This window comes from Gobio gobio, assembly GCF_949357685.1.
Source record: "Gobio gobio genome assembly, chromosome: 25".
Classification (NCBI taxonomy): domain Eukaryota; kingdom Metazoa; phylum Chordata; class Actinopteri; order Cypriniformes; family Gobionidae; genus Gobio; species Gobio gobio.
Window position 1 is genome coordinate 32,590,356 of NC_137121.1, and position 12,325 is coordinate 32,602,680.

The window sequence follows — 12,325 nt, forward strand, 5'->3', positions numbered from 1 at the left end:
ATGCCTGAACCAGCAAAGTCCGCGCCAAAGAAGGGCTCCAAGAATGCCGTCACGAAGACCGCCGGTAAGGGAGGAAAGAAGCGCAGAAAGTCCAGGAAGGAGAGCTACGCCATCTATGTATACAAAGTCCTGAAGCAGGTTCATCCTGACACCGGCATCTCCTCCAAGGCGATGGGCATCATGAATTCTTTCGTCAACGACATCTTCGAGCGCATCGGCGGTGAGGCGTCTCGTCTGGCGCACTACAACAAGCGCTCCACCATCACCTCTAGAGAGATCCAGACCGCCGTGCGTCTGCTGCTGCCCGGAGAGCTGGCCAAACACGCCGTGTCCGAGGGCACAAAGGCTGTGACCAAATACACCAGCTCAAAGTGAGCTGACCTCTGACCTTACCCACCCCAAAGGCTCTTTTAAGAGCCACCCATCTTCTCATTTAAAGAGCTTATAATATTTGTGAGATGAATTAATATTTGTTCCACTGATGGTCTGTTTCTGGAAAATTCTTTTGAGAACAAAAACAAGTTCTATAGTAAATCACTTGACATAAACAGGGGTTCCTACGGGGTTTGGAAAAGTATGGAATTTGATTTGAGTAATTAATAATTAATATTAATTAATAAATCAAAGTATGGAAAAATATTTGTTTCCAGACTATTGTGCCTATTTCATTTTCTAAATATAAAATTAAGAATTTCTAAATGTATATAATATTTTTTTCAATGAATGATAAACTTGTAGCCTAGCTATGGCAGTAAAGGTCAGACCTGTGTGTTCCTTCCTTTCAACAGTTCAACAGTGGTTAACACAGCACTTTGTAGTTTGAGAAACCAAGTCGGGTTTGAGGATAAAACAGAGTCGTTGGTGGAGTTCTTAAAGAAATGGTACACCCAAAATGGAAATTTGTCATTTATTCACCCCCATGTCTTTCAAAACCATAAGACTTTATTATATTAACATTTTAAAAATTTTAAATCTGAGAGATTTCAGTTCCTTTATTAAAGGACTTGTTCACCCCAAAATGAAAATGTCCTAATCATTTACTCACCTCAATGCCATCCAAGATATACATGACTTACTTTCTTCAGTGAAAGATAAATTAAGTTTTTGAGCAACCAACTGAGTTGGTTGCCATTTTGGATGGCATTGGGGTGAGTAAATGATTAGGACATTTTCATTTTGAGGTGAACTAATCCTTTAAATATCTTCATGTGTCCAAGATTAACAAAAGTCTTATTAGTTTAGAATGACATGAGGGTAAGTAAATTATGATAGAAATTACATTTTTGGGTAAATTAATAACCCTTTAAAAAAAGTGTGACTGATTTTGCATTTTGATTGTTAAGGTCAAAAAAGGCAATATTTTAATATAGGATTTCTAAATATTAGATAGTCGAGTCCTGCCTCATGGACTTTTCCCAATCCCGCCCCCCTCTCTCTCCCACCTTACTTCCTGTCTAGCTACTTTCCTATCCTAATCAAAGGCAAAAACGCCAATACTAAATCTTTAGAATGTAACACTTGTTAGCAGTTGAATTTGAAAACATTTTATCAGAACAAGTTAAATATGGTCGGAAAAATCTGTAGGAAGTCTGGAAATTCGAGTCTGGAAAAGTATGGAATTTTGAAATGAAAATTGTGTAGGAACCCTGTATAAAGTACTTAAAATATTGAATATAATGTTATATAAAATTTTGGCATTTTAGTATTAGAAGTAATTGAATGAGGTGAATATGGAGCAGGACAATAGAAACGGCTTACATTTTCTCATCCAATTTCTGTGACGGTGAAACATCTAAACGATTATGCTTATGCCAAATTGTTATACATTCTACAAAACCTTACGTATATATATATATAATTATCCATATCACAGTATATCAAATTAACCCAAAACAACTATAAGTATATGCAGTTTTATTTGTACAGATGTTTAGTTCATTCACATAAAGTGATCCTAATTATTTGTTGACAAAGTAAAAACACTGCTCATTTTTCTTTTTTTTTTGTTAAACTTATGTTACTGCATCTAGTTCTATACATTAGGCTTCAGTATTTGGGTAATTTGCATTAACAAGACTAAATTAAAAATGTTAGCTCCTCAAAAAAAAAAAAAAAGTCACTCCAACCAGCCAAACAATTTTGTTAACCCTCAAACTGTTAGTTTATGAATAAAATAACACTATCATTGGTCAATCAGTTTCTTAGTTTTGGTAACACATTCTCACACCCAACTCGTCACATATTGAGGCTTGGTCAGGACCCTTCAGTCAGGGGCGGGGCCAGAGGGGGGCCTGGGGTGGCACTTTAATACGTTTTGTTATCAATAATATACAGTATTATTACCTCCAGTGTAGGGCTATTTATACTGGTTCACTGTTTACATGTATTTAAATGTGCAACCCCTCTCTGAGTCTGTGCCCCAGCCTGGCCCCCCCACGAAAAATTGTCTAGACCCGCCCCTGCCTTCAGTGTCACTTTTTTTAACGCTCAGCTGCTCCATTGATTTCAGTGAGAAACCTCTGGCATCATAAACAGATGCTTTGGGCATCAGGAATGTTATCGTCATGATGAAATTATATATTGGGTTATAATCAGCTTTGATTGTAAAATGTCATTGGCTCTCGTGTGTCTCGTGACCGAATGCTCTGCAACTCCAGTGTCCTTCAGACTTTAGTACCAGGGTCATTTCTGGGATTTGGTGTCTTTTGATCGTGATCTTTCGGCCTTAAAATGTCGAACAATATAAATTTTACACATCTTAGTCGTACATAACACTGTTTGAATTGTAAGCATGTTCAAGTTTATTTGAAAAAAATAATAATAATAATAATAATTTGAGACATTTTACAGCATTTTGAACTGCCATAAATCAGCATTTCTCTTCTGTCCCCAGGCCTGCGTATCACAATTTCACCATAAATACATCAATTACTATGAGTTATTTTGTTTTTCATTTTTGTACAGTGTTGGGTATCAGTAAAGACTCTATAATGTATATATACTTTTCAATTATTAAGCAATCATAATCATGGTTTTTATTTGTCACCTTGTTATTTTTGACACTTTCCCTTTAAATGAAAGTTGGAGAAATTAAAGGAGTAGTTCACAGATTAAGTTTATCCCATGATTTACTCCCCCTCAAGCCATCCTAAGTGTAAATGACTTTCTTCTTTCTGATGAACATATAACTTTCTGATGAGTTATATTAATACATATCCTGATGCTTCCAAGCTTTATAATGGCAGTGACGGCTCCATTGAGTTTGAAGCTAAAAAAAAGCACATCCATCCATAATCAGTAATCCACACAGCTCTTAATAAAGGCCTTCTGAAGCAAATCGATGGCTTTTCATTAGAAAAATATCCATATTTAAAGCTTTATAAAGTAAAAAAAATCTAGTGTAATGCCTCTCGCAGTTCAAAACGCTTACGCTAGACGTTCTAGGGATCAAGCACCAGTCACGCTCTTTTCAAACCCAATGGACACTGTCACTGCCATTATAAAGCTTTGAAGAGCCAGGACATTTTTAATATAACTATTAATATAGCATTGATTGTGTTCATCAGAAAGTCATATACACACCTAGGATGGCTTGAAGGTGAGTAAATCATGGGATCATTTTAATTTTAAAGTGAATGACTCCTTTAAATGACATCATGTCATAAAGCTGGCATCTCTTCTTTACCAATTTTATCTTTCAAATTTGATTTGGTCAACCTAAGTACATCCACCTTGTTAAGGGAAAATTTTAAAAAGTAGGACAATCTTAATTGCAAAATTACAGACCATTAAAGACCATGCAATTCTTTATAAGATAAACCTTCTATGTTAGCTTGTTTTTGCCCATCTAAAGTCAGTTCAAACTAAAGTTAGAAAGTAACTGGTTGTATGTGAGCGATAGGAAATCATCCAGCCATTATTTACACTTGTCCACCCTGATATTATTTGTTCTGCTCTGTTCTCACTTTGTCCACCCTGTTTTACAATAATTTCATAAAATCAGTGAAATAACAATGAAAATAAAGAAATAAAGAAAAAAACATGATTGTTTATTGCTCTTTTCATATGTTCTTTAAAGTCTGTATTTGGCCTCTAAGGAGTGACTGAGGGTCAGTAACAGTGCTTACTCATTCAGCCCGGCTTTCACAGATCAAATATGGAGATTTGTCTTGCATTTATATTATTCTTCAATATTAACACTAGAGAATAAAGACGAATATTGTCTGTACCTCTTACTGAGAGAAAGAACATGTTATCAGGATGTTTTGGGAAAGTTTCTGATCAGAGCTGGAGCTCGACCAACTCCAACCTTGAAGTATCTGTGGGCCTGGTGGATCCGTGTGTGTGTGTGTGTGTGTGTGTGTTAGTCTGTCTTTTACAGATCAATATTGGTGTATAGCTGGTATTCTTCTTGAGACCTGCTGACACCTATTCACGACATGGAAGGTCACAACGGGCCTAATTCTGGGGTTCCAGCGACAACAGTGTGATCGATGCTTTCTGCCTATCAGTCGATGTGTGGAAATGTACTATGACTAGCTTTTTCAGAACCGTTCAACCTGCAGTAATGACCTAGCAAGACCTTGAAAAGAGTATAATTGTGTTGAGAAATTGAAAGTATGCAGAGAGAGTGCGGCCTACGAAATCACTGTGAGACCTGAAGCTGCTTCTGCTAATGAAACGGCAAACTTTTCTTCAGTAGAAAAAAAATCAATTAACCACACTCCTGATCTTAGTACATGAGTTGTCTAAGATAATCTACACAATGCCCATGAAGTATTTGAAACGGTTGATTTTTTTCTCCCTAACAGATCTTCAATTTTTTTTTTTATTTTTTTTTTTAAAAATTTTTACATCAGCCAATCATTCAAAATGTATTTTAGAAACTGAATTTGACTTTCTTCTACATTTTATGACGGCCAAAAGGCACCACCAGGAATGACCCACCAATCCCAGTTTAACGCACCGGTATAATTCTGAACTCCTTCATTCTCTTGATCTGGTGAGTTTGTTCAGGGTTAGAGCTGAACTAGTATATATTCTGACCAAAACCACAACATCTGTGCAAATATATCAAACATATTGAGTGAATAATATGACTATTTTATCAATTAGATAGTGGTTAAATCAAAATATAACATTTATATTTATACATTTAGCACAAAAATGTATTGAAAAAGACTTACAATTGAGGAATATAGGAGGCAATGAAGTGAGATATTCTAGCAATAAAATGGTTTCAAACATTGTCCAGAAAAGTATAAGCTAGAACAAGATGGAACATAAGAAATAGTGAGAAAGGATTGTTATTTAAGTCACTTGCTATGCCTTTTACTGTAAATGAACAACTCATTCAGATGAGCTCTAACACAATCCTCATTCACATGCCGAAAACTGAGAAGATGAGGAGAAACACATGTGATGATTTAGTTAAAACATTAACACTTGAGTGATCATGTGTATTTATTATTATGATTATTGTTATTTATGAGGACAGTAAATCTGCTGGCCAGACATAAGAGTCACAGAGAGACTCGGATCCTCCGGATGATGTTCGTGTGCTTCAAGCTGCCCAAAACAGCAGCTGTAAGAAAGCCTTCTCACGCCCTCACTGATGCTGATTTCATTAAAGTCTCTTTCAGACTGTTTGCTGAACACACAGAGGAGGCGTTTGGGTTTTTAGCAACTATTACACTTAAACTATCCATCAAATTCACACGCGGCTTTCCCCCGTGGCTGATGCTCGCCTTGGGTTTGATCTGATGGAGGCAAAATAAACATTTCCTCTTCGCGTGTTTTAGTCTCTAATGAAAGCTCAGAACCTCTGCTTGGTGTTCACTTTGTTTTGACTGTGACAAACTATTTTACCGCTTCAGTTTTGCCCCAAATGTGAGAGAAGAAAACACACGCTTGAGGAGCTCGTGGACGCGCGCAGACACCGAGCGGGCAGGTTGAGTCTATAAGGTTCTCATGTGTTATTGAAGAGCGCAGCGCCGCGCGAGCGCCAGTCATTGCTGAAACCAGACAGCGTTTGAAAGACTTTAGATCCGATCAGAGAGAGATGGCAGAAACCGCCCCAGCCCCGGCTGCTGCCGCCCCGGCCAAAGCGCCCAAGAAGAAGTCCGCTGCGAAAGCCAAGAAAGCAGGTCCAGGCGTCGGTGAGCTCATCGTCAAGGCTGTGTCCGCATCGAAGGAGAGGAGCGGCGTGTCCCTCGCCGCCCTGAAGAAAGCTCTCGCCGCCAGCGGCTACGACGTGGAGAAGAACAACTCTCGCGTCAAGATCGCCATCAAGAGCCTGGTGACTAAAGGCACCCTGGTGCAGGTCAAAGGGACCGGCGCCTCGGGCTCATTCAAGCTCAACAAGCAGCAAGCCGAGACCAAGAAGAAGCCCGCGGCCAAGAAAGCGGCTCCTAAAGCGAAGAAGCCCGCGGCCAAGAAACCCGCCGCCGCCAAGAAGCCCAAGAGCGCAGCGGCAAAGAAGCCCAAAGCCGCCGCCAAGAAATCGCCCAAGAAGGCCAAGAAACCCGCCGCCTCAGCCGCTAAGAAGGCGACGAAGAGCCCCAAGAAGGCAAAGAAGCCAGCAGCCGCTAAGAAAGCAGCCAAGAGCCCCAAAAAAGCCAAGGCGGCTAAACCCAAGACGGCAAAGCCTAAAGCCGCCAAGCCTAAAAAGGCAGCTCCCAAAAAGAAGTAAGTCTTATTACAGACAGATACAATTTATTCCTCAACGGCTCTTTTAAGAGCCAACCACTAATTCTGAGGAAGAGCAAAACTCCTGTATTTTACTGATTTGATCATTTGAAAAGAAACAGCCAAGATGTGACTTGTGGCCACTTGTACTCATGCAATCTAAACTAACAATATATCAAAATTAGTGATCAGATAAAGTAAGTTTTGAATCACTAAACCATTTTATTCTTACAAAACATCAGTACAGACAGAATATATTCACTCTGCTGGAGGATTGTGACTCAAACCCACACACAATAAAGGCAGTGATAATCAAACCCACACACAATAAAGGCAGTGATAAAACTACAGTATCAGAAGATCAATGTGCCCAGAATATACAGTGTGTGAAAGGTGTAGCACTTTTGGTAGAAACAGCGATTAATATCCATATCCCATGTTAAAGTGTGCGTGTCAAAGCCCAGTAACACATCGAGAGTGAAGTAAATTATTTGAAAATCTAATTTCACCATTTTAGTTCAAAGATGTTTACACATATTAAATGCACACAGAAAACCACATAGTTAAATGGATTTTTAGGGATATGATTCCCTTACCATCTGTAATGCACTATACAATATAACATTTCTATCAAATATTTCATTAGTTTCATCTATTTGTTTTTTTATTCGTCAAATTCTTGTGCAAAATTTTCCCGCTAGAAAATGGGGTTGGGCTTTGGAGGGAAGTTCAGTGATTGGTTGAAATCTCTTCAGACTCTAAACCAATGAGCGACTGCCACTCTCGTATAAACACAGTGTGTGGAGACACAGACATTCATTATTTTAGTTTCGACTGAAAGTTGTAGCCAGAGATATAAATAATGAGTGGCAGAGGCAAAACCGGTGGCAAAGCCAGAGCGAAGGCTAAGACTCGCTCCTCCAGGGCGGGACTGCAGTTCCCCGTCGGCCGTGTTCACAGGCTTCTCCGCAAAGGCAACTACGCTCAGCGCGTCGGTGCCGGTGCTCCGGTTTATCTGGCGGCTGTGCTCGAGTATCTTACCGCTGAGATCCTGGAGTTGGCAGGAAACGCCGCTCGGGACAACAAGAAGACCCGCATCATCCCCCGTCACCTGCAGCTGGCGGTGCGCAACGACGAGGAGCTGAACAAACTTATGGGCCGAGTGACCATCGCTCAGGGCGGCGTGCTGCCCAACATCCAGGCCGTGCTGCTGCCCAAGAAGACCGAGAAGCCCGCCAAATCCAAATAAACTGATTACCGACTGTTTTGTCAACCCAAAGGCTCTTTTAAGAGCCACCCACTTTATCTGATAAAGAGCACTTCCTTTATTACTTAAACTCTATGGAGTCATTTGGTTGAGGGTGGAAATGACCTATCAAAACAGTCAAATGTATAATTTTTTTGTCAAATACAGTAGTAAGAGTCACACATGGTGTGCATGTTTGTACAGCCACGTGATGATCCGCTATATTTGTTTGCCACCCGCTATTTCCCAATATTAAAATAAGTTCAGATCTATTAAGATCTGATAATGTACCTTATCTGAAATAAAAATCAATATGCATAGCCTCGCGGAAACAAATTGATAAATATTATTCTGGGTCTTTTGCCCGTCAGTAGCGGCTGCTCTACAGAAAAACTGTTATACGCCCCGTGTGGCAACCCTAGTGTGTCTTTTCTGGCTGCGGTGCTTTTATATATAGACTGTGATTGTGTTCTAATCCAAGATCTGCACAACCACTGGGAATTGAGGCCAGTATTTCAGAACAAATAAATACAACAATGTGAGTATAAAGATCCGGGAAGTGTAATTTACTCTTTGTTTGATGTCGTCAACAGAAGCAGCTCTAGCGGGAAACCCTCCGCGTGTTTGAAAAGAGGAGACGCGCAGTCATTGGCGTAGACGTCACACACTAGCCAATCACAAGCCTCTGCTCCCTCGCGTCACTATGAGCTCGTGGTGGTCGAATGCTATAAAATCAGGCGTGTAACAATGAGCCGCATTTCCAGCGTTAGCAGGACAGAGAGAAGTAACTGCAGCAATGGCAAGAACCAAGCAGACCGCTCGTAAATCCACCGGTGGCAAAGCCCCAAGGAAGCAGCTCGCTACTAAAGCCGCCCGTAAGAGCGCTCCGGCCACCGGCGGCGTCAAGAAGCCTCATCGCTACAGGCCCGGGACCGTGGCTCTGCGAGAGATCCGCCGTTATCAGAAGTCCACCGAGCTGCTGATCCGCAAACTGCCCTTCCAGCGTCTGGTGAGAGAAATCGCTCAGGACTTCAAGACAGATCTGCGCTTCCAGAGCTCCGCCGTCATGGCCCTGCAGGAGGCCAGCGAGGCTTATTTGGTCGGCCTGTTTGAGGACACCAACCTGTGCGCCATCCACGCCAAGAGAGTCACCATCATGCCCAAAGACATCCAGCTGGCCCGCCGCATCCGCGGAGAGCGCGCCTAAACCCGCATCTGCATCAGCCGCTACAAACCACAAAGGCTCTTTTAAGAGCCACCAAAACTGCACCGAATGAGTGAATTTCCAGTTTAAACTCTAAATATATCACCAGAGTTTTGCGTTACATTAACGTTACATTAACATTAGCCTGGTCTTCTCTAAATCATAAACTGTTTACTGTAGAATATATGCGGGTTTTATTTAGTATCTTACATAATTTTATATTTAAGTGAATATTTAAATAGTAAGTATGTAATTGTACACACACACACACATATATATATATATATATATATATAATTATTTTTTTTTAACTTAACACTATGGCAAGAGTTATTTTCTAATAATTTCCTTGTTCAGGAAAAAAAAATGCTCTATGGGAGATAAAAGGGCAGGCCTTAAGGGGGCCAATGATGTGCTGTTTTTAAGCCACATGACATTTGAATGTCCCTCCAAAACTCTTTCCCACCGTCACCCTCACACAGAAGCTGAAGTGCTCCAGAAATTGCTCTAATAACTTAATTTCTGAACATCTCTTCTCAAGGTTTTTTTTTTTGCAGCATCTTTGGAAAGTCAATTAGATATTTATATTCACAAATCAACTTTGTCTATCAGTTTTACTGTAAATTGAGTAAATATCAATGTGTCCACTAAATGTTTTTCCCTATAGGCCTTTTTCACAGAACGCACTTCCGTTTCAGCGCTGTTGTGGTAAGCGACTTCCGGTCTAAACAACAATGGCTGAAGCAACATCGAAGTGTCACTGTAGCGTCCCTCATTGCACAATTAACAAGCAGCGACAGCCATATTTAAGCTTTCATGCATTTCCAAGCGACGGTTATCTGAGAAAGAAGTGGGTGCATGTTATTCGACGTGAAGAAGGACCGACGTTTACGATCCTTAGAGGTAGCACATTTGTTTGTAGCCGACACTTCAGCGACGCTGATTACACTGCCGCTACTGGTCGTAAGTGCCTCAAAAAAGGGACCGTCCCGTCCCGATTTATTTGGAACAACTGGGGAGAAACTTCACGAGAGTCGGTTTACGAAAGAGTAAGAGCTCGATCCACACTTTACACTTTTCCTGTCCTTTCCTCTGATGACACCCAAGAAGACGACATTGTTCCTGGGGTAACAGCTGGAGTAGATCATGACTATGCAGTCACTCCTCTTCCAGGTATTTTTATGCATTCCTGAAAACACATTTCCCTTATACTTAATTAAATCTATTATTGAAGCCTTTATTACATTTATGTCCACTTTCAAGTCTTAATATCATTAATTCATTTTGAAATAAAAACATATCTTACTTTATTTATATCCTAAATGCCTAAATGATTCTTGATTTGCTGGAGCCAGGTGATGCTTGCATGGCTGACAAAGGATTCACCATTGAGAAGCTGCTGGCAGAACATGGGGCCAAACTCATTATACCACCTTTCAAAACAGCAGCTCAATTCAGCAAAGAAAATGCAGAGAGAACACAAGCCATAGCTCGTCTTCGAATTCTTGTTGAGAGAGCCATCAGAAGAGTGAAGGAGTTTCACATCTGGGACACCACTGTACCTTTAACCTTGTCTGGAACGGTTAACCAGCTGTGGACTAACTGCTGCTTGATGAGCAATTTTCAGTGGCCGCTTGATGTTAAAGGTCACAAAGGAGTATAGTCCTTTTATTTTAGTGAGTGCCTTTTATGTAATATATTGTATTATACCTTTATATGTGAATTAGAAATATAATGTATTATACCTTTATATGTGAAATAGAAATATAATGAATTTATACCTTTTGTTACACCTCTTGTATTATATTTTTGCACTGTTGAAATAAAGGAACAATAGTTACTTAAACTAAGACTTTATATTTGTATAAGATGTACAATCATTAGAACAATAAAAATGTAATTATATACACAATTCCAGACTCTTTTTTTTTAACAGTATTAACAATTTATACATATTGCAATTAGGCCTAATAGATACCACCCCTAAGATATTCATCCATGTAAGTACAAAAGTAATAAAGATCAAGATTTACTCTCATCTGACTTATCATGGCACTGTCCCTCCACACTCTTTCAACTGTCATGTCCTCTTCAGTGTTAGTGATGAAGTCACACCAACTGAGTCCAGTTATGGCCAACTGACCTTGAACTTGCCAGTAATATTTGTGAGATTTTTTCAGGGTTGCCTGTCCATCCACAATTTTAATATGCCCAGCCTCAGAAACAGTTGAAACATCTGGGCATTTCACCTCAGCAAGCCCGAAACAGGGATCTTCATTAGGATCATAAACTTTGGCATCAGGACTGGCACCAAGGTAGGATGCATCTGGGTGTACAACAAAACCACAAGGTGAGACATTCACATTGAACAGTTCAGAGTAACGTTCCAGCACCTCAGGTTCCCTGTTAAGGCCTGCTTTCATTGGCCTGGTTTGCTTTACGCCCTTGAGTATCCGCCTTGCCAGTGCCTGGCCAGATGTCTCCCCTCGCACATGAGAAACCTCATATAAAATCTGCTAGCAGTCACTCTAGGCTTGCGCATTTCCTTCCACAGTGGACACTCTGATTGCTCCTGAGTACGCTCCTCTATTATAGCTGCCAACTCCTGTGTGACACTTAGGCTCTCCAAATGGAAGAACTGGTGGCAGTTTGGGACGAAGTGCAAGCTCCCTGGAAATGTAGAGCCATCAATAGGGAGTTTTGGGAACACAGGAGCAACTGGGTGTTTCACGTTGCTTTTGGTCACAAGAGGAGGGCACTGGTAGGAGAGCACCGAACCTCGTGGCACCGGACCAAATCTGGAGTCCACCAAAGACAGTTCTGATAGGTTATTAAGTACACAGGAAATCAGAGGTTGGGGAGTGAGTCCTTTGACAGCTTCTCCAACAGCCAGTACTGCAGGGTCAGGGAGGTGACCTAAAATAAATGAGATGTTTAGGAAACTTGCATAGAAATTATTTCGAGACATCACATTAGACTTAAATTTGTTATGTGATGTATTACCAAGGTCTGTCTGAATATTCTATTCTGATGGAAATGTGCATAAAAACTGTTTAATATCCAGGTAGTTATACATATAAACACACACACATTATATATATATATATATATATATATATATATATATATATATATATATATATATATATATATATATATATATATATATATATATATATATATATATA

The 12,325-nt window shown here is 40.1% G+C and overlaps 4 protein-coding genes across 4 annotated transcripts; all 4 read left to right on the forward strand.

Annotated features, from left to right (window-relative positions):
• Positions 1–375, forward strand: LOC307121361 (histone H2B-like; the record flags this gene model as incomplete). Its single annotated transcript, XM_079808909.1, has 1 exon — positions 1–375. The coding sequence occupies one exon, from the start codon at positions 1–3 to the stop codon at positions 373–375; it is 375 nt and encodes a 124-aa protein (XP_079665035.1).
• A 5,686-nt stretch (positions 376–6,061) lies between these two features.
• On the forward strand, positions 6,062–6,691 carry LOC307121355 (histone H1-like; the record flags this gene model as incomplete). The annotated part of the gene is made up of 1 exon (XM_079808903.1): positions 6,062–6,691. One exon carries the CDS (start codon positions 6,062–6,064, stop codon positions 6,689–6,691), a length of 630 nt encoding a protein of 209 aa, XP_079665029.1.
• An 858-nt stretch (positions 6,692–7,549) lies between these two features.
• Positions 7,550–7,936, forward strand: LOC307121358 (histone H2A-like; the record flags this gene model as incomplete). The annotated part of the gene is made up of 1 exon (XM_079808906.1): positions 7,550–7,936. One exon carries the CDS (start codon positions 7,550–7,552, stop codon positions 7,934–7,936), a length of 387 nt encoding a protein of 128 aa, XP_079665032.1.
• Positions 7,937–8,729: 793 nt separating this feature from the next.
• LOC307121357 (histone H3.2) lies at positions 8,730–9,140 on the forward strand (the record flags this gene model as incomplete). The annotated part of the gene is made up of 1 exon (XM_079808905.1): positions 8,730–9,140. One exon carries the CDS (start codon positions 8,730–8,732, stop codon positions 9,138–9,140), a length of 411 nt encoding a protein of 136 aa, XP_079665031.1.
• Positions 9,141–12,325: the final 3,185 nt, after the last annotated feature.